Source organism: Pseudorasbora parva, chromosome 1 (assembly GCF_024679245.1).
Source record: "Pseudorasbora parva isolate DD20220531a chromosome 1, ASM2467924v1, whole genome shotgun sequence".
Taxonomy (NCBI): Eukaryota; Metazoa; Chordata; class Actinopteri; order Cypriniformes; family Gobionidae; genus Pseudorasbora; species Pseudorasbora parva.
The window spans coordinates 54,440,130-54,465,757 of record NC_090172.1 but is presented as its reverse complement, the minus strand read 5'-3'; the positions used below and the strand labels follow the sequence as shown (position 1 = coordinate 54,465,757).

Below are 25,628 nucleotides of genomic sequence, written 5' to 3'. Positions count from 1 at the left end.
GGCTTACATCACATCTACATCGTCAAGCTCAGTCTGAGCCTGGCTCACACTACAGGAGTTTTAGGCCGATTTATGCCAGATTTTCCCCTCCCGAGACTCAGAGAGAAAAACTTTCCCAGGACTCGATCGGTTCCGATGTTCGGCGCAGATTATCTAGTAATGTGAGGCGTTCACAGATCAAATCTTGCACCTCCCGATCTGCTGTTACGCAAATCGGGCTCGCCCCGATCATATCAAACATGTTTGATATTTATCAGGATGAGCAAGATTGTAATAACATCAGTAGTTACTACTGTCACAATAGCCAATAGGAAACAAGTCTACGCGAGTTGAGTTGCCGTAGTTTGCTGTAGCTCTGAGAGAGAGAGAGAGAGAGAGAGAGAAAGAAAGAAAGAAAGAGAGCGAGAGAGAGAAAGAGAGATTTTTTTAGATTTTAAAAACACCTTTATTACAATAAATCATTTAATTAACATTTAAATTGATTGCTTTATAATAATTTAAATCTATTAACATTCTAGATTTCATGGAATTCCAAAACACAGCTTCTAAACTATTACATACACCTTGATCAACTTTCTCCTTTCTCGTAATGTAAATCGCCATTTTTGCCTGACCTAAAACAAAATTAGACAACTGACATTGATACTTGCGGCTCTGGGAATACTTAAAACCACAAATAAAAGTCTTCATTGAAAAACACTCATTGAAACCCTTAAAAATGTTATTTAAAACAAAAAATAAAGGTTTCAACCTTACACACTGCATGAATGCATGAAAGACAGTTTCCCTTTGTGAACAGAAAGGACAACTCTGATCAATGTCAGGATTAATTACCGAAACAAATGCGTTCACGGCAATAGCCCCATATAACAATCTCCATTGCAAGTCTCCGATTCTCTTAGACAATGGTGACTTATACAACATTCTCCACTCAGGGTTTTCCCCTTCTTTTAACTGAAGTACTTTACGCCAAGGTGTGTCAATTCTTTTATCCAAAGCCTTCTTATTAAACACTTTGACACATGTTTTGTAACACTCCTTTCCAGATGCACAATCTATACCTAATACAATCAAATCGTTAACTTTTAACGGAGTGCCTTCACAATCACCCAGTATGGGAGTTAACTTCAAATTGGGAAAGGGGTCACAACAATCAGGATTATTAGAACCTGAGGAATAATCTTTTAACAATTTCAACTCATTTTCAGAAAGGGCTAAACTCCATTTGTCAAGTGCTCTGGCAATCAAACGGGTAGATCTCACCCCCAGCTGTCCAGTCATTGAATTCACATCTTTAAAGTCCGTCCCTGCTATCCGTTGTGCATGTCCAATAGTTGAAATCCCAGACCCTATAAGATTCTCTTGCATCACAGCATATCCCAGTTCATTAGAGAGGTCCAAGTGTGAGCCAAAAATTAATGGCTTCTGCAGGAATTTACAGTCCTTCTCTTCGGTACTTTAAACAGAGCCCAGACTTTAAAAAGATTCTGGTAAAAGACAGGAAACTTGGAGAGTTTTAACTTTTGAGGATCCATCCAAAATAAGGCCTTATCCAGCCCCAGTCCTTCAAACTCTCTCAATATGGAGAAAGCTACGACCCTCCAGTTTACATTCTCTGAGTCTTTTAAAAGTCTTTGTATAAATTGAATTCTGAAAGCTGCGACTCTGCAAATGTAATAGTCCATGACCTCCTTCATCCTTAGAAAGGTACAGTACATGTTTTGGCACCCAATGCAGCTTATCCCAAAAAAAAGTCTATTAAGATTGACTGAATCTTTCTTAAAAAGTCTACACCTTTACCTTTTCAATAACAATTAAAAAAAAAATTCTTAACAGCAATCTCATTTCCCAAAAACACTCCCAAATATTTAAAACCATCCCTGTTCCAATTCAGGCTGGCTGGAAGAATGGGCTCCCCACATAACCAACTCCCAACACTTATGGCTTCACTTTTTTGCCAATTCACTTTTGCGGAAGAAACACTTTTAAAGTCTTCCAGTAATCTCAACATCAAATTCACATCATTTTGATCTTTAACTAGCACCCCCACATCATCCGCGTAAGCTGATAACTTAACAGTATAGGTGGAATTCAGCATAGTCACACCCGACATTTCTGCTCTTAATTTAATCAAAAGAGGTTCTAAAGATAATGTATAAAGCATGCCAAATAATGCACAGCCTTGTCTCACCTCTCTTAAAACCTTAAAAGGGGAGCATAAAGCCCCGTTTCCACCAAAATTACCCGGAACAATGTGTGCCAGGAACTTTTTTACAGGAACTTGAGGGAAGAAAATCTGCAAAGATTCTCCTGAAGTGTGTGCTGCAAACAGATTTTACAGTCGGAGAGGATTTTAAAACTCCTGTAGTGTGAGCCAGGCATGAGGCTTTGCAGTTCGCTCAGGCATCAGAAAGTGAGTGCTTTTAATTGACTTCATTTTCCACCGTTGAAGTCTATGGGAACGCTCTGTTCATTTCTTTTACTGTCTATGGTACTTCCTGCTCTACTTCCTGCTCTCTACTGCGCAACTCCGGTCCCGAAATCCCTACTGCGCAGACTCGGTCCCAAGATGTCAGCACCGTCCAGGCAGCCTGAAAGCTTCAAATCTGGCAAGCGGAAACGGATGATGTCGAGTCGTCCATATTTTTTTACGGTCTATGGTATAGACTCATTGACCTTAGTCAGGTAGGTGAGTCACCATATTGAATTTAACACTGGTGAAAACAAAGCTGTGAGTTATAGATCATTTATGCACACACACGTACACACAAATGTCCCAGATCAAATAATGATCTTGGACATTTGTAATAATCACACTTTTTTATGGAGTGTTTGTCTACTGAAAGTTTTTTTTTTAAATGCATGAAAGACATTTTGTCAGCTGAACAACTTTTGTTAAACAACAGTACAATCTACTGAATGCACTGGATTCTAACCCTCACAGCCTCATTTCCATTCCTGTCCATTTAAAAGATATACAGCGTTACCCTGACAATTGTACTGGAGGTCCTGAGGCCGACTGGTCATGAATTTGGTCAATAAATCTTGTTATTGACAAGTGGCAGCCAGTGAGAGAATTTCTTCAGGGAGTTTGATATGTAAATTAATATTGAGCGAACCAATTCATTTTAAAACATTGTATGATGGGGAAACTGCTGTATTACTGTATAATATTTGGTTTTCTGTCTATAAATGTAGGCTCAAACATCCCAGCAAACATGCTCCTTTGGGGCCCGTAAGGGGCCATTGCAGGCAGGACACTGTGGGCCCAGATACCAGTGTGAAATGCAGGGCACATGTGGGAACTTTTGGAACTTAGTGCTTTGAATTTTAAAAATAAAATAATGACCTGTATTAAGGCACAATAAAGCTTTCTTTTCTATTACTCTTTATGCTTTCTTTTACATAAATGACAGTTTTGACCACATGACAGGAAGATGTGGCAAAAGCATCAAGTTACATATAATCTGCACAAAGCCTCCACACTCCACACATTTACATCCCTTTCAATACCATACTTTTTGAATATTTTTTCACACACACACACACACGCACGCACGCACGCACGCACGCACGCACACACACACACACACAATTTAACTAATTGAAAGGATATATGTTTTTTTTTGACAATTAAAATGCAAAATGTCAGTTTCAAACCTGTATTATTTACAGTAATATGCTATGAACAATCAGCAATGTTATTATAAACAATTGACTACAATATTTCTGTTTCAAATGCATTAGAGAGTGTAATTAGTTTTTGAATAATAATGTTTCAAACAACGAAAAACATGAAAAAGTGCTTATAAAAATAGATGAAAGTATTTGACAAATTTCCTCAATGTGCATTATGAAAGAAACATCCCTTAACACTTCTTGCAGGATTTCTTTCAAAGCTGTTGCCCATTGAGTCAAATAACTTTTTATTGTTCTGTCCGTAGGTAATATCACACATGCTGTTACACAAATGTTTTGTCTTGCATCCCCCAATGTCATGTGTGTGTACGTGTGCACGCCTCAAAAACACCTCAGGCATACAAGAACACAACTGGAGTTGAAAACATTAACATTTATTTATTGATTAAGAGGTTATACATTTTATGATAAATATGGTCTTTTATTGTATTATTGGCAAAGATACTATGATTCAAATTGCATTTCTATACATAAATACAAAATCTGAGGTAGGGCCTCAAGGATTGATGAGATTTAAAATAAATTATGCCTTTTCATATATGGTTATTTTCCTCTTTTTGTACGTTTTTACATTTTTTTTAGTCTGGCACAGAATTTAAAATCTAGATATTTTTCATATTTATACTCTACAGTTCAACTCAAAGGATGCCATGATCGGTTGGAGGAACATATCTGTATCCATAGGCAGATTTCCCTCACATAAAACACACAGAAATATATGACATTACCCAAGTAATAAGAAATTTTACCTATGCTCCGATAGGTCCACAGTAAAGTGCCAAATGACACGACATACATTACAATATAGACTGACCACATAATGACTGATTGGAAGCTACTCTGTTTCATTATTCTGAAATACATATAATAGTTTATTACCAGAGGACATCTATAAGGCCAAAGGTTACCTGAAGATGTCATATAACATATTGGCACACATCAATAATGAAGGATGAGTGGCAGTATCTCAGTCTCCTAAATACACAGAATAATATATTTCATTTCTTCATATATATATATATATATATATTTATATATGCTATTTGTATATATGTATATGTATATATGTCTTTTTCTTTTAGAATAAATGTTCTTTTTAAGCTTTTTTTCAGAACCCTTTGAGAAGTTCTCCTTCTTTGGTTGCCTACTGCCCAGTGTCGCCCTGTAGGTAGGAAAAGGTGGTAAAAAGGGACACATTCGAGAAAAGGAGCGTAAAGGGGAAGCATACATGGACAAATAATCCACAGCAACACAAACAGCACATGCAAGACTGTTACCTATTATTTTTTCCCCACAGATTACGTGTTACTTGAAGGGGTTGTAACAATAGCTCTCGGACAGACGTACAGCAACACAAGGACTAACAGAAACTCCATCCAGAACCTCAAATATTACAACAATGATCACAGCAGCCGCATACAACTCGGACATTAACGTGTGCTTTGTGTACTGTTTGTTGTGCTACATTAACCTGGAGCTTCTATATGAGTGAAAAGCACCCAACTCTTGCATTCAAATGAAACAATTACCAAGCCCTATACTAGGTCCTCAAACTGACTACCAGGCTGCATTTGACCATGTCTGGATGGTTGGATAAATATAAATCTAAACATTAAGCTCTGCTATTATTCCACACATCCACACGCACATATACTACACAGAGAGTAAGATTAAACATGTATCAGAAAAAGCTTCTCTTTTGCGGCACCGACATACTGAGGAGCACCTTTTTTTCTTTGTCTGTTTTATAAATGCTCTATAAGGTGATTCGTGTAGTGTCTGCATATTACATGGCTTTTGAAACACAACACTCCCAGGCAAAGTCATTATTTTCAGTGTTATCACCAGGGCTTGACATTAACTTTTAGCTCACTAGCCACTGTGTTAGTGATTTTCAAAAGTTACTAGCCACTCAGCTTTTCACTGCCCACAATTTTGACTTTGATACCATGGATGAAAACTGCCATATTTTTTATATTCTCTCATAATATAGCCTCAGGTATATTAGGCTGATGACACTTTAAGACCTAATGCACAGATCCATTATCCTGTTACACAACAGTTTACATTCACTTTTAATTAAAACGTAACTAACTGTGTTTTTTCACAAATACTTGCTCTAATACTGGCTTTTTGTCATTATTTTGTGTGCATTTGACTGTTTAAGAGCTTTAAGCAGCAAAAAACGCTCAATTTAGTGCTAAAAGGCGGCTTTATGCGCGCACAATTTGGGTGTGAGCACAAAATCTGCGGGAATAAATAAAATAATGCGAGATACGTGCAATTCCACGGCAGAATTTTAGTCATGTAACACCAACAATATCCATCCGTTTTAGCAAATGAAGCGACTGAGTAAGGGGAGGTGGGTTTGTGTGTCAACTCGCTGTCGGAAAGAGGAGAGAGATTATTTCAGTATCCATGTATATATATCGAAAAATCTATATCTTTGACAACACTACATTGCACTTAGTTTATTATTTCAGATGCTTTTTTAAAAGACTAGAATTGAAAAATGTAGGCCTATATATATAAAATTTGACCTGCCAAAGTGGCTAGTAGAAGTGACTGCGTTACACGCCACTACTGAAATCCACCCGGATTTGGTGGGTGTTAATGTCAAGCCCTGGTTATTACTTGCATTGCATGGGCAGTGTAGTTCACTTCACTTGTAGTACTAAATAAATCATACCCACACTACTAATCATATTGAACTAACTAACAAAGAAGTAGTACTTGTCTTTTCGCCTAGGCTTTTTATCATTGTGGCGGTGGAAAGCAACCACATATTTTTGTGTGATGTTTAATCAAAGTGCTTTTTGTACTAATTAGTTTAGTCAGCTTTGATTGACCAGCACAACAACTAACCAGAACTAAACACCTGTTGCCCAAAGCAATACTACAAGAGCATTCTATCTGTAGCCATATTTACAGTCCGATAGCTAGAAATGAGACACTAATTATAAGATAAGAAGGATTCGAATGGTCAATAATATTGTGAAAATGTGCACTTTCACAAATCTTATAGGGAACAGGATATATATGAAGGACATATGAAGCTCCCACAAACTGTTCAACTCTAACCCAACATCTAAAAAGGTTGATGGAACGGAGTAATACCTGAGACCCTGTTTCATGAAGACGGACAGACAATCAGAGATGGAAAACATTCAAAAACAAGGAGTGTGGTCCCCAAGCATCCATCACTGAATTTTTTTCTAATCTACATATCCTCTGCGAGCAATTGTTAAAAATAGCGTGTCGGCTACGTCAGTGTTTAAATGCGTAATTTTTGAAATATACACTTTTAATTGCCACGCATACCACACTCCTTAGTTTTTCCTCTACTTTTCTTTTGTGTACTCCACGATAACTGTGTACTGCATAAGAATAGGAGGATTCACGAAGTCTATGAACAGATCACGACACAAACTCGAAAGCATACTCTAAATATTAGTATACATACATACATACATACATAACTGCTAGTTGGCCGTTGAATACTACTCTAAACAACACTAAAAGGTATTATTACAGTTTTGCATGGCTAAATTTTCTTTGAAGAAGGGGATGAATCTATACTACTGGAACCTATACTATGAGTTTGGCTTCTATAACACTGTAGAGATATTTCCAACAGGTTAGTTAATTGTTAGAAAGAGTAGGATAGCTTATAATTCACAGAGACTGAAATGTGCTCACTTCCCTCCATAATGTAGTATTAATACGCACTATACTAGTATATGCAGTATTTTATAAATAGAGGAAATCTGAGGCACAAGGTACATCTATAAGTGGACACAGGTGGAGAGCGATAGTATGATGCCAGAAAAGAGTTCACTGTGCACTACTCAGCAGTTTTTCTCATTTGTGTTTGCTATTTAAGAGATGACAAGCAAATAGACAAGAAATATAAATGTTGTTCTCCTCATTTTTTTCTTTTTAACATCAGCAGTCATTTCAGAATGAAAAAAACAACAACAAAACAATTAAAAACAACCACTGCATGATGCACAATCAGTCAAATATTGCCTTAGTTGCAACTGCATCATTATATTGCCTCTGAGAAAAAGGTTCAGCTGGGATCAGTGTATCAGAATGTGCGTGAAAGACCTCCACTGTCAGAAGGACTGTGATATAATTCAGAAAACAAAACTATAGGGAGTTGTCTGTGCTTTCCACCTGAAAGGCCCCTCTAAAAGTGCCAGAAGAGGGGGGAATATGGCTGAAAGAGAACGCTAAGGAAAAAAAGGGGAGGGAAATTGAATAGGCAAAGAGTTTGATGTGAGTGCAGGTCTCACCCTCAGAGGCCTCGGGAAATTTCACACTCACAGGGATATAAGGTGGATTATTGATATTGGGCTGATAGCTGGAAATCTTTAGGGGGGAGTTTGAGACCAAGGGAGTTGGTGCCCAGTGGGTCGATCATGTTCTTGTAGCGTTCGCCGCGGTGTTTCATCAGGAACGGACCCCAGTCGGGTTGAGGAGAGCAAACCAACTTCAGCCGCTGTGGAAAGAGAGAAGGGCCATCAAAATTGCATGCTGGGTGCTTGGTTTGCTCCCAATGATAGCTTCATTGTTAGCAGTCTCCTGAGATACGTTCATCTGATGGATTTTTGAAGGCAGCATAGTTGTTGCCATGAAATCAAATTCGACAATCATTTTTTGAACAGAATGTTGCAGCGCTCAATATAAATCATTTATCAGTGCACAGCATTATTCTTTTTATCCATATGCCCTCGTTATCTTTAATAAAAATGTTAAGTTCTCCTCCCCCTCGAAACAACATCTGTTCTTTTCATGATGTATCTCGGCGGAGGGTCTGGCTATATATCCTCCACAACTGACATTTACATCTACATACATATATTTTGCAAACTTCGTTCGATCAAATCAATTCCTGAAGGACAAATTCAAGTCCCGTCCCGCTATACATTTTTTTTTCATATTCCAGAAGTTTTTAATCAGATATACAGGGGTGGTCAAAATTGTTGGTACCCCTGGTAAATATGATCAAATATGGCCGTAAAAAATAAATCTGCATTGTTTATCTTTTTAATCTTTTTTTTTCTTCAAAAAAATTAGTTAAAAAAAATCTAACCTTTCATTGAAGTAGAAGAATTGAAAATGGGGGGTAAAACACATCATAAAATAAATGTTTTTCTCCAAAACACGTTGGCCACAATTGTTGGCACCCTTTATTAAATACTTTTTGCAACCTCCTTTTCCAGAGATAACAGCTCTGACTCTTCTTCTATAATGACTGATGAGTTTGGAGAACATCTGACAAGAGATCAGAGACCATTCCTTCAAACTGAATCTCTCTAGATCCTTCAGATTCCCAGATCCATGCTGGTGCTTCTTCTCTTCAGTTCAGCCACACATCTTCTATAGGGTTCAGGTCAGGGAACTGGGATGGTCATGGCAGAAGCTTCATTTTGTGTTCAGTGACATATTTGTGTGGTGATTTTGATGTTTGTTTTGGATCATTGTCCTGATGGGAGATCCAACCACGGCCCATTATAAGATTTCTAGCAGAATCCATCAGATTTAGATTTTTTGTCGTTCGGTATTTGCTAGAATCCATGATACCATGTCTCTGCCCAAGATGTCCAGGACCTCCAGCAAAAAAAAGGCCACAACATCAAAGATCCAGCTGTATTTTTAGCGTAGGCATAGGGTACTTGTTATTCCTGTTTTCACCAAACCCTTCTGGTAGAAACCCTCCTTTTTATAGTTTCATCTGACCACAGATCCAGGTCCCTTTTGAATTTCCAGTCGTGTCTGAATACTGAATATGCTGGAGTTTGTGTCTGGATGAGCGAGGATGATTTTTCTTGAAACCCTCACAAACAACATGTGGTGATGTAGGGTTTTTTAGATTTTTTTAAGGCCCTCTGACCCCAAGACTTAACTAATCTCTGCAATTCTCCATCTGTGATCCTTGGAGTCTTTGGCCATTCAAACGTTCCTCCTCGCCGTGCATTAGGACGATATAGACACACGTCCTCTTCCAGGCAGATTTATAACATCTTTAGTTGATTCGAGTTTCTTAATTATTGACCTGATGGTGGAAATGGGGATTTTCAATGCTTTAGCCATTTTCCTAAAGCCACTATTTTGTGAAGCTCAACAATCTTTTGCTGCACATCAGAACTATATTCTGTGGTTTTACTGATTGTGAGGAATGATTAAGGGACTTTGGCTTTTGTGCCTCCTTATATTTGTATTCCTGTGAAACAAGACATCCTAGCTGGACAGTTTCATGTTCCTTGTCACCCTGGTGTGCTAAAAAATTAAATATACTTCAGATATTGTACTCATAAAAAATTCTAGGAGTACCAACAATTGTGTTTTGGAGAAAAGCATTTATTTCGTAATGTGATCCTACTTCCTGTGATTTTTTAAATAAAAAAATCAAAAGTCTAACAAATGCAGATACATTTTTTTACAGCCATATTTGATCATATTTACTAGGGGTACCAACAATTTTGACGACCACTGTATATGTCACAAAAGGGAAGAAAAGATTATTGCAACTTCTATTTCATGCCAATTTTAAGCAAAAAAATAAAAAAAATAAAGATGCTGTGTGAAAGTTGTGGTTGGTGGTCAGTTTGTGTGTAAACGTACATTTTTTTAACAAAGTTTTCCAGGTTTCATGTAATTTCTAGCGGATTACTATTTTAGTGATTAAATATTTGGTTAGTTGTCACCACAGCTCTCTCTTTTGTTGCCTCAGTTCTTCAGTTTATACCTACATGCGAAGGCAACAAGTCACTTGCCTAAGCTTTCAGACTCAGCCATAGTTAGTACAGTAGTTTGTAGAATGTCTATCGAAATAAAGTGCTACCACCCAGACATCGCTCCCTTACCTCAATTAATGATCCAGGTGCGAGGTGCATCTTGATTACAAACATGATGGGAATCCATATAACAGAACAGATGACCATAAGCCAGCCGAGTACCATCGACCAGGTCGGATAAGTGTAATCCTCGTATGTCATCCCCTTCCACTGGTACAGACTAACTGCTAAAATAAACTAGACATCGAAGAAGAGAGAGAGCGAGCGAGAGAGAGAGAGAGAGAGAGAGAGAGAGAGAGAGAGAGAGAGGAGAGAGAGAGAGAGAGAGAGAGAGAGAGAGAGAGAGAGAGAGAGAGAGAGAGAGAGAGAGAGAGAGAGAGAGAGAGAGAGAGAGAGAGAGAGAGGGTCAGTGAAAATACTATCCTGCCATTATTGCACTGATTAATGTGCACATTCAATAGCACTGGATGTGTGTCAGAGGTATCTGCAGAAATGGTCATATAAAACCCTGTTATGTCTCATCTGTATATGGTGGACATACTGTGAGAATTGTTGGTGTGACAAAAGCCCAGCAAATTCTCCAAAACCGGTTTGGCTGGAACCCAATCATCATCTCAATGTCCTCACAGAACCTTTGCAGACCTGCACCACAAATAGAGGGAGGATGAAAGGAAGGAAGGAAGGAAGGAAGGAAGGAAGGAAGGAAGGAAGAAAGAAAGAAAGAAAGAAAGAAAGAAAGAAAGAAAGAAAGAAAGAAAGAAAGAAAGAAAGAAAGAAAGAAAGAAAGAAAGAAAGAGCAATTAATAAGCAGTATAACTAATTCAAATACTTTATTAAAATAATGTAACTGATTAAATTTAATAACTTTTTGATTACTTTTCTAAATGTCTGTCTGTTAATCATTTTCAAACATTTAAACCAGGCAGGGTTTACCTCTAAAAAAACAGAGTTATATTTAAGAGAAAACACACAATTCTAGATCATTATACATGTTTTTTTTCTTCTTACTGACATGACATAAAGTAGATCTGCATCCTATTCTTTTTACCACTATGTGTGTGAATAGAAAACAGCATATAAGGCCTAATATTGACTTCTAGATTGATTAATAGATTCTAGTGTCATACTCTATGGCAACCCAGACTCTGTCAGTGTAGCTCTCATAACATGCATGGAATTTTAAAAAGATTTTTTTATAAAGTTATTTTCCCCCTAAAATATTGTTTAGACTCAATGAACAATTAGTGCATGTAGTTAAATAGCTGTATTTTGCAAATAAAAACAAGATAAACTTATAGAGAGATGTGTCAACTAGGTGGCAGCACTTAAGGATAGGTTAAAATTAGGGCTGGGACTCAATTAAAAAAATTAATCTAATTAATTAGAGGCTTTGTAATTAATTAATCAAAATTAATCGCATTTTAATTGCATATAAATATTTGACCTGAGAATGAGAAGTAATTTTTCACATGTATTTTTAGTATACCATTGAATAATGACTGAATACATAAGCTTAATCAACAAAATATTGTTTATTTATTTCAGTCCAGCAGACCAGCGCAATGTTTGCCATTAAGTTTAGCAAAAGCATATCTGTGATATTTGAGGCTCGATGTGCTGCGGTGATACGCGAATTCCTTGTTGTATAGCTTGCTCACATGCTCTTGACAACGCTTCCATTCTTTCGTTTTTTAAAACAAAATTTCCCATCCATTTCCCATATAATGGTACATGCACTTTTACAAGTTGATTGTATGGAAATGTGTGTTGGCAGTGCCTATACACAACCATCCTATAATGAACCAACCAGTGTTTTTTTTTTTAATTTCCTTATATGTTTTCCCCTGTCTGAAATCAAGCCGTCCGACTGTGTGACATCACACATGCCCCTCCCACGATTGTTGATTGACAGCAGCGTCATTGTTGGTATGATGGAGCAGAATGGCGTCTAAGCGTAAAAACAACGTCAATGCTTTCATGTCTGCATTGCAAAGCATTTTTCACCAGACTGCTTTATAAACAAGGGTCAGTATAAAGCAGGTTTTGCTAAGAAGCTGCTCCTGAAAAAGGATTGGTACCAACTATTCGTGTTCCTGCTGCACCTCCTGAAGAAGTGAGTGTAGTTTGAAACATTTGCACTCTTCATGATAAATGCGGCTAAAGTTTACAGGGTAAGTTGAATTACGGCATGCTTTCTATGTATGACGTAATCAATATAATTCATTATCCCATGTTCATATAACTCTGTTACATGTAACTAGTTACTCCCCAAAACTGATTATACATTTATATAACTAAACTAACTAATAACTAAAGGAAGGGCTTACCCGGCTCAGCAAGCTTTTTAGCTTGAGCCCACTCATTACTGCCTGCTTGTTTGTTAGTCTGTTTCATTGTTTGTCTTTTAAAGTCTTATCCCTGCTGTGCACTAAAATACATTACTGCAGGCCCTGAGATCTAGAGATAAATTGTAAATTAAACTCACCATAAATGTATGAGACCCCAACCAGTTCACATATGGCAATGATGACCAGAGAGTAAGAGGCAGCATATGTGTCCACCAGCTGAAGCATGTACATGCCACTCTGTAGGTCAAAACACAAGCAAATACACACAATTGCAAAATAGTTATCTAATGAAACCCAATCTAAAAATCACCAAGTTAATCACTATAGTACAAATAAAAGACAAATTAACATTCATTAACAGAAATTCCATTCCAGTCTGTTTACTTTCCTATTTACTTGTTTAGCAGAGAGCCACTTTAATTAAAGTGTGCTATAAAGGTAAAGGTTTTGCAGTTGTGAATAATAGTAAATGTCCTACCTCAGTGATCATGGGGAATCCCAGCACAAAAAAGGCCAAACAGCAAATCAAAGTGAACTGAGGCTTGTGTTTGCGCAGGTAATTGGGGAACTCATCAGAAACAGACGTCACTATAGTTTCTATGGTGGCAAACTAGAGAGAAACCAAAGAACCAAAGTTTGAACAAAAAGTGATTTAGTCATTTACTGTATTTATTCAGCGGTTACATACTGTTAAAAATTAAAAAAAAATAAAAAAATCACACAACACGTCTCCATTTCTTTCCACTGTAGAAAATTGATGCCAAAATATCACAAAAATGACTGTTGACGTGCGGGCATTATGTCATTTGGAGCTGGAGTTGTGAACATGAGGTGGAGCTGCTGAAGTATCAAAAGCCCACACTCCTGAACACGACGACTCAATCACTAGCACAGCGGTTAATCATAACATTCCAACCCCGATTTGTATTGCATCAAATAATTAATGGGCTGTTTACACAACCCCTTTTCAACAAAAATGTAAACTTTTTTTGAGTTTTGGCTGTTCATTTACACGTCAATTGCGTTTTGGGGGTCTGAAAATGCGAACTTTTGAAAAGGGGTTTCAAAGTGCACATTTTTTCAAGGGGTGGTTGCATGCGATTTCACTTTTTTAACTTTAGTTAGTGTGTAATGTTGCTGCTTGAGCATAAACTGTATCTGCAAAGCTACAGCGCTGAAAGTTCAATGCAAATGGTGATATTGTCTTTTAAAGTTACGTCAGATAATTGCCTACAAAAATGGCCGGTTTGGACTACAACGAGCTTCTTCCAGGGTTGGTGACATCATAAACCCTTGCTAGTCACCGCAGATGTGACTTCTGCCTGTAATGGGAAGTGCCGTGGCGTTTCCGGACAACCTGTGCTTCAGCCAATAAAATAAAAATATAAAAATAAAAACTACATTTGGCCATCTAACTAATCTAAGACCATTGCGTTTTTCGGAGAGATGGGCTTCATAGAAGCAGGAAGCAAACAAGCCGTTCAAAGGCCAGTGGAGATAGCGGTGTGGAATAAAGGTCAAATATAAGCAAAATATGGAGTTTAAAAAAAAAGAAGTATTAAGACATGTTATACTGCATCCCATAAACACAACCAAGCCTAGAAAAAACCACGGAACCACCCCTTTAAAACAATACCGTTATCATCTAACGTAAAATACAAAAATGTTAATTTGTGAAAATGGTTATGTCATGCACAAGCATATTAGTCTAGAAATCTAGACGCACCCTAGCGGCAGCAAATCTAATCTGCCCGCGAGTGTCGTCTAGCAACTCTCAATACCCTTCTGAGCTGTATTCTCCCAACTCTTGCCGGGCCAATCACATCGTGTATAGAGTCGGCGGGCGGGGCCATAATGACGACGGCAGAGTTGCGTTTGCGTGCTTCTAGTAAACACAGAAACTGACGAACGGCGGCGGTCTTTCGAATCAGCTTTGACTGCGACTCTGGAAGACTTGGAGTTAAGCTTTTCTCTGAGAAAAGAACAAAGAACAGCACTGAAGTCATTCGTAAGAAGGGAAGATGTGTTCGGAGTTTAGCCGACCGGATACGGCGAATGTTTAATCTATCAACAAGCTCTGTTTCACCTTCGTTGCTCTGGTTGGTGAAGCGCTATCCTATCGCGTGCAGAGGGAGTTTGAAAGACAACCGTTTATCCCGCCCCTCGGATTGAGCCCTGTCAATGGTGAGTTTCCAGACCAAACATCTTGATGTGGGTCTGGCTTGTCAGGCTACTAGCATATTATACAGTAAAACCAAAAATGTTTCAGACACCAGTATTTTTTACTAGTGGGTGCAGAACACTTTAGTTAATTTATGTAAGTGAGGATAGCAAAATAAAGTAAACTGTGACATATACCCAAAATTTCTTCAAAGAAGTGGACTACCAGTAAAACTGATAAAACATTTGGGACCAAAATTTGACCTGACCATGCTTTTTTTAAATGTATAATCTTTAATTGCTAATGCTACCTTTTACTCCACAACCACAGACTCAATAAAATGAAGCATTGCTTCGTAACCAGTTGACCCTAAATTCGTATTATCTAATTGTGTACTTAAATTTAATAGATGACAGCTGATTGGTTGTAATCCATTACATACCTTTCTATCAGCGTTTTCGGAGATTATCAAGATTAATTTGTTCCGACACTATATAACTCTGACTTCTTGTCATCTTGTATTACCATTTTCTAAATTATAGTGAATAAACTGTGATAATGTGAGAAAATATGAATACATTTTGGTTTGACTGTACTTACAAAGTGACATCGCCAGATTTTTTTGTTGTTTTCCCAGATCTGTGTGAGGGAACGTTTTGACAATGTTGTTGCAGTATTCTAAAAACCCATTTTTACTACATTATTGTTGTGGTAACGTACCATAACTGAGCCAAACTTACTGGAAAAACAAACACAAACATACATCAGCCTTATAAGAACTACCTAAAATGACAGAAACCATCTTCAGATTTTTTTTTTTGAAGTGTAGATATTTTAGTTGGGCTCATGTCCCCTTCGATTACATGGAGAGGGCGTGGTTTATGGCACACTTAAACGATCACATAACAACTGAAGAGAAAATTGTAAATAATGAGATTTATGATTGCCATTACCATAGTATCCAGACCAAGCGTAAGCAGCATGAGGAAGAAGATTATGGCCCAGAAAGGTGACAAGGGCAGCCTAGTCAGAGCCTCTGGATACACCACAAACGCAATTCCTGGACCTACAAAAAGAGCATATTTACAAACCAGACAGATCAAAAGCCTGACAATAATGGAAACAATGTGGTGAGCTTTATATATTTCCACCAACACCAACAACCAAACATCTGATCACAGTTAATCCTCATATCTTACCAACCACAAACACATGCACTCTCCGTACCTTCATCTGCCACACTCTCGATGGGGACTTTGAGCTCATGAGCCATGAAGCCAATAACTGAAAAAATGACAAAACCAGCAAAAATACTGGTGGCACTGTTCGTACATGTCACAATGAGAGTATCCCTACAAAAAAACACAAAACACAATGACTAAGAAACAGAGCACATGATGTCATTTTACATCATATAAATAATATTCAAAATACATAGATCAGATTTTGAGCGGATGTCTCAATTGAATGTTTAAAATCCCTTGCGCAGTCAGATTTGCAGAATTAGTTTAAAAATGATTGTGAAACAATGATAGTTGTCCTTCCATTTGATTATAATTCAGATAGTACACTCTTTTTTCATTACATTGGTCTCAACAAACTTAATCAATGTGCACTAGTGCTCAAAGTTCAGTCTTCAGTGTCACATGATCCTTCAGATATCATTTTGAATATGATGATTTGCTGCTCAAGAAACATTTCAACTTTTTTCCAAGATTGATATTTTTTCTGGAAAACCATGATACTTTTTTTCAGGATTCTTTAAGTAATAGAAAGTTCAAAAGAACAGCATTTATTTACAAATGTAAACAAGTTTATATGATTTAGAAATCCTTTGTAACAATTAATGCTGTTCTATTTCCTTGCTACTTTGATCCATAGAGTCCCATTCTTGATGAATACAATTATTTCTTTCCTTATTCTTTTTGACCGCAAACTTTTGAACGGTGACTGACAGTGCTAGTTACCTGTAACAGTTGTTATGGAACTTATTGTAGGATGAAAGGGTTATAAGACCACCCCATGCGGCAGACAGAGAGAAGAAGATCTGGGTAGCAGCATCCTTCCACACCTACAGTTAAAGTAAAAGAGAGACGGGAACAGATAAAGGAAAAACAGGATTGAATCCAAACAGAAAAAAATTGACAATCAAATATAGTGACTACAATAAAATGTACTGTTCTATCACCTTGGAATCGTTGAGTTTTTCCCATTTGGGTGTTATGAAGTAAAGGATCCCAGAACCGGCCCCAGGCAGAGTGACCCCTCGGATCAGCAGGATAACCAACACCACGTAAGGGAACGTGGCAGTGAAATACACCACCTGAAAACAAGAAAAATATGTTTGTGAAAGACCAACAAACATTAACACATATGTAGAATATAGCACTATTTTAATCAATGAAATTCCTCATAGCCTTTAGTTAACCTAGGAAAAGATCAGTTGGGTGCGTCTCAATCAGCTCCCTAAGTTTAGTGGTCAGGTAGTCGGCCATTTTAAGGGCTGTCTCAATCGCAGAATCCCTCCAATGCACTGAAACATTTGCTCCCTAAAAGTCCCACAATGCACAGCAAAACCCACTATGCTCACTACATTTTCTTCAACAGAAGTTCTGAAGCACGAAACTTAAATCACGTGAGCCAACTCACAACACATAGCGACAGATAACAACACACAATAAATGTTATTTTATAAACCATTATTTTATTATATTTCAACTACCTATACACCATTAGAAAGGTAATGAACACAATCTAGCTAATATTTACTGCAGAAATGTTGCACATCAGGTCAAGTCGCCTTTATTTATTTAGCGCTTTTTACAATGAAGATTGTTTCAAAGCAGCTTCACAGTCAGTGATAACAGGAAAATATTGCAACAGAATTTAATAGAAAGTAATATAATTAAATATTAGTGTCCCCTACTGAGCAAGCCAAAAGCCCAAGGCAACCAGGGTGACGTATATGCACAAGGACACATATATGTAACAAGCACACAGTATTTATCATAATGTACTTTAAAGAACAATACAAGTAATGTCAGAAAGACATCAGCTCTGCTGTTGTTCATAAATACCAATGATGTTGTACAATGAGGATGTAGTCACGTCGCCGGAAATAGAGTCATCAGTTTCCCAATCTGTAGTGAGCCAGTGTCCTTTACTGTCCTTATCAGTGCCCGAATTAATGTACACGATATACTGATTCACAAGCTCAGGAACTGGGGAACCGATTGAGACGCAGCCTTTGATTTGACCCTAAAGCTTTTGCCAATCTTTTATTTTTCTTACAGTCTTAGGAAGCATTATTAACCCATCTAATATTTATTATGCCAAACAACAACAAAAAAACACATTTAAAAATTGGGGTTATTTCTACTTGGGTTAGTTGATCCTTTGTTTTCTCCATTAGGAGAATTGTTTCTTGGGCAAATCAAGAGAGCAGTTTAACACACAACAATCAACCATACAGTCACACTTCATCCATACAACACATAATATTTATAAATGGCATATATCAGTAATTACATACCCCTAAGACATTACACATTACCCAACACATTACACGCACACACAAACACAAACACACACACACACACACACACACACACACACACACACACACACACACACACACACACACACACACAAACACACACACACACACACACACCAATAATTACTTATTGTTCAATAATTGAATTGACAATGGAATTAGAGAGAATTCATACCTATTTAACTTACAAGTTGGTACTCCATATCTCCTGCCCTATACATAATTGCTAATTATTCACAGTTTTGGTACCATTTAATATATTTCAGCCAAATTATAATAATTACAAAAAGCTTAATTTCTTCTAGTCTTTTAAAAGGGAGACTCTCCAAGACAGAGACTCTGCTAATAAATATCATACATTACCAAAACTGATTTGTCTTAACACCCAAATTTCCCAATAAAACACACAAACAGCTATTGAAGCCTTAAACATTTTTATACCATTCAAAGATCTGGGGTCACCAGGTCTTTTTTAAGACTTTTCTTTTTAAGAAATTCATTTCATTCAGCAAGGACACAATAAATGTATCAAAAGAGACACATTTTGAAAACATTATAATGTTACAAAAAAGATTTATAATTTAAATAAATGGTATTTTTAAACTTTCTACACTATAAAAAAAAAAGGCAAATTTTGAACTTTTGGAGTACAATCGACTTGGATGTTTAAGTTATTTCAACTTAAATTATGTTAAACTGACTTTTAAAAATGAGTTACATCTTGTATAACAAATAAAAACAAGTTTAACATTTCTTAACTTATTTTGATGAGTTAAAACAATGTAAAAACATATGTTGTCATAACTAATTGAACATATCATTTTTTACAGTGTATTCATCAAAGAACCCTAAAAATGATCGCGTCTCTTAAGCAGCATCACTGTTTTCAACATTGATAATAATTAGAAATGTTTCTTGAGCAGTAATCATCATATTAGAATGATTTCTGAAGGATCATGTGACACTGAAGACTGGAGTAATGATGCTAAAAATACAATATTATCATTTTACTGTATTTTTGATCAAATAAACCCAGCCTTGGTGAGCATCTTCTTTGACTTCTTTAAGTCTTTAACAGACTTCTTCGGAAAAAAAAAAAGAAAAAAAAAATTTTTCTTCAAAAATTATTCTGATCTTACCAACTTTCTGATCTTACTAAAGACTAAAATCTTACCGACCCCAAACCTTTGACCAGTAATAGCGTATTCATTTCTGAAAAATCTGTATTAGCTGATTTGTATTTAATCTTTAAAGAGGATGATTGAGATAGGACCACAATAAGGCCTGCCGGCTTTTCCTGTAAACAGTTCCTGTAGATAAGAAACAAGGAGAGAAAATAGTCAACCTTCTTACCTTTCCTGAGGACTTGATCCCTTTTGCCAAAGAGGCGTAAACAATAATCCAAGCCAAAAAAAGGCAACCAGCCAAGGGCCAACGAATGTCACCTGGGTATTCAATACCCTTGGAAATATGCAACACATTATACCTATTAAGAAAGCAGAAAGATAGCATACATTTAATCTACTAAATTAAACACATTTAAACACTGATGAATAGACAGAAAATGACACTTACTTGAAATACTCCTCACTAGGGCTGACATAGGTTTTATTTTCCATTGTTACATTTAACAGTCTACTTAAATTCCCGACAGCATTTGCAGATAAACAGAATGTAGAGTTCTTGATTGATGTGATGTTTCTGTCCCTTAGTATACAGGTGTCTGGCCGGAAGAAACAATGACAAAACTTGGAATGAACGTGAAAAATGCTCCTGTTTTTCATCGTCTTTCACTGTAGTTGAAAAACATTCTAAAGCAAATTATTTCAAATCAATCAATCAATCAAACGTCGCACGAATACCCATTTCACATACATTTATACAATAGACCTTATTCACAGCAGCGCCATTGTTGTGAGGGATAGACCTATTCAGTGTGTTTTAGTGGGTTATTGAATTGTTCTGCTGAAGAAACACTGCATAATATATTTCCAAGACGTTACAGCAGACAAAAAAATGCAGAAAATATGAGTTGCGGAAAATTTCTTCGTGGATTTTGATACAGCGGATGCCATTGTTTATCCCTCACTGCCTCGCTTTCATACCTGGCATGGCACTGCTCTGAATAAGGTCTATACAGTCTTTGATTGACGTGCAGATTTGGTGGCACTACTCAAACAAGCCACGAGGTGGCAGTGCATCTCACTGCGGCACTGCACCAACTCTTACAGTAAATTTGTCAAACAAGCAGATTTTCTGCTGAATTCACCAAAAGAACGCCATTGAGAAAACGTTTTAAAACGAATTACAACGTAAAATGTTAACAATTTCAATCAAATCCATAATAAAAAACACACCAGAGTTTCATTCTTATTAGATTTTTAAACATTCATTATGATAAAAACCACACATTTTTCCATTCCAATGGGACGATATAAAAAATAATAATAATAAAAATAAACGCAAAATCCATTAGAAGGCCTATTAAATAGAGGTAAAACTTGAAATATTTTTTTTAGCAGACAAAAAAGAAATAAAAAATCTGTCAAGTCATCAAAAAAGAACTTTTGGTGAAAAGAAAAAAGATCAATTGTGTTTGGGGTATAAAAGATAGAAAATGATTAATTGAGTGGTAGACTACTTAATTCCTGAAATACAGGTTGCGCATTGCGCATTTTAGTTAGAAAAAAAGAAGGGGGGCTGAGAGAGAGAGAGAGAGAGAGAGAGAGAGAGAGAGAGAGAGAGAGAGAGAGAGAGAGAGAGAGAGAGAGAGAGAGAGAGAGAGAGAGAGAGAGAGAGAGAGAGAGAGACTCATCCTTACCCAAAAGCAGCATGTCTTTGTCTTTGCACTCGATGGTGTTCCATTCATTTTTACAGGTGGCCCATGGCAGTGTCTCCTTCAACGAAGCGAACAGGTAGTACAATGTCCAGCACATAATAATATTATAGTATATGGCTATCAAGACAGATATTATCAACATGGCAATCCCGCAACCTATAATAACAAAATGAAACCAGATAATAGAAATTACACTTAAAGCAGGCGGAAAGTCGATTACCATTTGACTGGAAACACTAATTATAACACATTAACACAAGCAGTGCAGATAACATCACGTCTGAGGATCAGTTAATAAAGTAGGCCTAACGTCAGTTTACCTTGTAGAGCTGGAATAGCTTTCCATACTGACACCGGGCCTTGGCTGGCGAACTGACCCAACGACACCTCCAACAAAAATATAGGGATACCGGCGAGGCCCAACATGATTAGGTAAGGTATCAAAAACGCACCTGAAGAAAGAAAGAACAGATGCTATTGGACAAAAGTCGGGACTCGTTAGTAAAAGTGAACAAACATTCCCCTCCAGTTTTAAATTTGTTTGACAACCCCAACCGTTGGTTTAAATTTTTAAATTACATTTTAAACCCAACGGTCGGTCATTTTTGACCGAAACATGGGTTGAAGCAATCCAACATTTTTTTAAATATAGACTAATATAGTACTGGTAATATTACTATTATTATAACATATAATAAATACAATAAATATAAAACATTATAATACAATATAATAATACATATAGGTAACACTTTGTATGTGTATAATACATAATAACACTGTAAAAATGCTGGGTTGGCACGTTTGGGTAAAATATGCACAAATCCAATCGTTGGGTTTAAAAATGTCATTCAAAAAAATGTAAACCAATCCAGCATTTTTTAGAACGAATCTTTTGCCTGATTGGCTAATTCGTATTCTAGAATGTATTCGTGAAAAGATAAAACGAATTTTTAAATGTTAATACATTTATTATAATCATGTATTATTGCTTCTAACGACATGTATGCATGCATTGCCTTTCCGGATAATCAAACGACTAGTTTCCGATTAAAAAAGAATATGTACAAGTACCAACAATATTTAGTTCTCGCGTGCTGTCCCTTAATTATTTCTCACCTCCACCATTCTGGAAAGCAAGATATGGGAATCTCCACACATTTCCCAACCCCACGGCATATCCCACCATGGACAGAATAAAATCCAGTTTGTTGGTCCAGTTCCCCCGGGCCTTATTCTCATCTCCTCCCGCATCATCATCATCATCCTCCTGGAAGAACAGTCCACTAAGTGTTTATTATTCTCGGCTGTGGGCTGTTATAATATATAAAACATTATTAGCCAACGTGCTTCAGATTATGGGTCAATCAAATTATAGATGTATTAACATTTCATCAGAAATACACAAATGCTCCCCCCAACAACTTTTGTCCCGTTTCAGTGACCTGGGAATAAATGGGTCGCCCTTGGCTCTGATGAAAAAGCCCAATGGGAATTGTCCCATAAGCAGATTCTTATGTAACGCATTATCCTGCAACACAACCAGCCATCAGAAACCAATCTCTGGGGACGATAAACCTCACAAGTCGCAGAATAAAGCACACAACATGCAGAGCTCAGCAGCTTCCTTTCCAATCATAAAGCAAATGTTGTGACTCTTTTGTTTCAGTGGCAATGCAGCAGTAGCTACACCATTTGATGCATTCAGATCCTTGACACATCCTCTTACTCGAGCTGTTTGGGATCTGCTGTAATTATTGTGCTGTCACAAATAATCACTATCACTGTTCAAATCTTTCCAGATTGGAAGCAGATTTCGTTTCGCTGTCCACTTTTGAGACACAAAGAACAATGTCCTTCTGTCCAAAACACTTATGACTTGTTCTAATACGAGAACCGTATATCACAAATTTTTTCACACGTCATAGAATACAAAATCAAACGTAATATTATACAGTTCAGTTATGCAGCGTGGGAACAAAAGGATCGGGGTCTTAAAGTAAATATATTTCTTTAAACAAGTGCAAATGTTTTTTTCAAGTGTCAGTAACGTTAACACTTCAAGTTAATCACAGAGCATATTAGCATATACCTGTCGCCAAATAAACGCTAGCGAATAGATTTGCGGCTAGGAGGTAACCATAGCAACAACAAGCCGCCCCCAAATAACTCATTAATTGCCGCAAAGTGTAGATTTAAATGACACAATAAAACATTTTTTAAGGCTTACTGGCAACAAATTAACGTTTCGGTTGAGTGAGACGAATCTCTGTAAGCCGTTATATATGTTTTTTAATTCATAAAAAAAATCCTAGCAATTGGGTTATAGCCTAATAAAAAGTTCGCCTTAACCTGTATCGGAAATAACGGACAAAGCAGCAATTAACCATAGTAGCGGTTCATTTTGCTCAACGATGCAATACAGCTATACCAAACTAGACCAAAAAAAAAAAAAAAACCTGGCATGCAGCTTTTGCTTTTGCTCAAGACTCTCCCCGTTTGAAAGCTTGCGCTCAGGGGTGATTGGCTGATTCTGCCCTATTGAAACGTTCATTTGTAAGCACTTACCCCGGTCACCGTGCCAGGCAGAACAGATGTGTTGCCATCTGTACCCAGTATGATGGTGGTCTGGCTCATGGAGGTCCAGTCACCGGTGCTGTTGTTATGCTCCGCCGCGATCTTTACAGCACTTTGATTGTTAGACATGAAGTCCGACGTGGCTCTACCGGTCGAACCATCCATTTTACCGACGGAATCCTTGCGCACTTCAGAATTAACGGGAGCAAACGTGGGTCCAGGCGCGGCGTTTTTAAACGTCCCGTATGCTTTACTGGCTTCCATTTCGCACGGTTTATTTTCCGAGGGACAAAAAGTTTTCCGTTCGTTTGCAGGAGGCGGTTGGGGCACCGGGTTACCGTTCTCCGGTTTGTTATTAGTTGTAGCTCCAACCGCTCCCCCCGACGGCTGGGGAGGAATACTGTTTGGTGGCTGTCTCAACATTTCCCCGTGATCGGAAAAATCCTGCAACGTTAAAACGTTAAATGCACATTAGACAGAAGAAGAACAATTATTTCACACCTATAATGAGCCAACATTTTATACAGTAGCCTACTCGTAGGCAGAATATTCACGCTATCATATTTAACTTCTGCAATGTGTTTTTTCTGGACATGTCTGCTCCACTTCTTTGATTTTCAGCTCACGGACGGTCGCTGTTTGCCTCTTGCTTTTACCATTAGAGAAAGATTCTTTAATTTTACGCCTCATTTACCTCCTGTCATTCAACCCCGGCACATCCCCTGGTTTTATGGGCAATAGACAAGCTGCCGGGCTCGGCCGAGGCTTTTCCCCCCTGCGGCAGGCACCAGTCCCGGTGTAAGTGTGCAGTACAAACCCGGGTGCAAACATGGAACATTACACCAACAATTACACTGCACCATATGAGCACACCCTCATAAAACCCTTTATAAAATATGTTAAAATAATCTGGTCATAAAAAAATAAAAAATAAAAATATAATTAAAAAAAAGGGGAAAAAAACGAAAAAGTCATTGAATAGGGGTTATATAGGCTCCTTGTATCCATTGGTAATGCTATAATATTTCCTTATGAACACATACAACTAATATTTCTGTTGAAATTGAGTTAAAAGCCTGCAATAAAGTTTCAGCACCGCGGACAGCGACTCTTCGTTAATTAGCGCATAACACTTTTTCGTTCCCAAAACTACTCTAAATAATTTCTAAGTTGTTCAGAGCGAAATCACACAAAGCGTAAAGTAATGAATGTGCTGTACTCACCATTTGTGCAGAGTCAACAAATGTGGGTTAATAGCAGAAAACAGCTGGGAAGGCGGCAGGCAGACTGAGTTTGGCTGTGCAAAGTGCAAAGCTTTCTATATCTCCGTGGGAAAGAGCGGGTTTGCGTCAGTGCATGGCAAAGTACCCTTCGCATGACATTTTCTTGATAATAGGGCTTTGATAAATCATTGGCCTTCAATTCTGATTTTTAAAGGGGCAACCAGCGAAGACGTGAGCTCGTGACACACACAAGGCAGCGCGAGACTACGTTTGGGGACGGACTGGCTCGTGACTGATTAATAAACTTGTCCCTCAGGACCATGTAAAGATGTTCATCTGACGCACGGAGAAGATTCTGCAGACGCAGGCATCGTGGGGACTGCATAGCTGACCGAGCCCTATAGATAAATCTAATGACTTTT

General features: G+C 37.5%; 1 protein-coding gene across 2 annotated transcripts; it reads right to left on the bottom strand.

Annotated features, from left to right (window-relative positions):
• Nucleotides 1-4,057: 4,057 nt before the first annotated feature.
• On the bottom strand, nucleotides 4,058-25,463 carry slc6a5 (solute carrier family 6 member 5). Of its 2 annotated transcripts, none has more exons than XM_067445220.1 (16): nucleotides 25,207-25,463; nucleotides 23,975-24,427; nucleotides 22,526-22,676; nucleotides 21,727-21,858; nucleotides 21,389-21,562; nucleotides 20,143-20,290; nucleotides 19,921-20,053; nucleotides 17,200-17,334; nucleotides 16,979-17,082; nucleotides 16,239-16,363; nucleotides 15,965-16,077; nucleotides 13,329-13,460; nucleotides 12,988-13,087; nucleotides 11,044-11,144; nucleotides 10,572-10,739; nucleotides 4,058-8,203 (listed from the first exon to the last, which is right to left on the bottom strand). In XM_067445220.1, exons 1-16 carry the CDS (start codon nucleotides 25,207-25,209, stop codon nucleotides 8,045-8,047), a joined length of 2,331 nt encoding a protein of 776 aa, XP_067301321.1. In that variant the 5' UTR covers nucleotides 25,210-25,463; the 3' UTR covers nucleotides 4,058-8,044. The 2 variants fall into 2 exon arrangements, with proteins under 2 accessions (XP_067301321.1, XP_067301322.1); XM_067445221.1 differs by lacking the exon at nucleotides 25,207-25,463 and adding an exon at nucleotides 24,678-24,825.
• Between the last annotated feature and the right edge of the window lie 165 nt (nucleotides 25,464-25,628).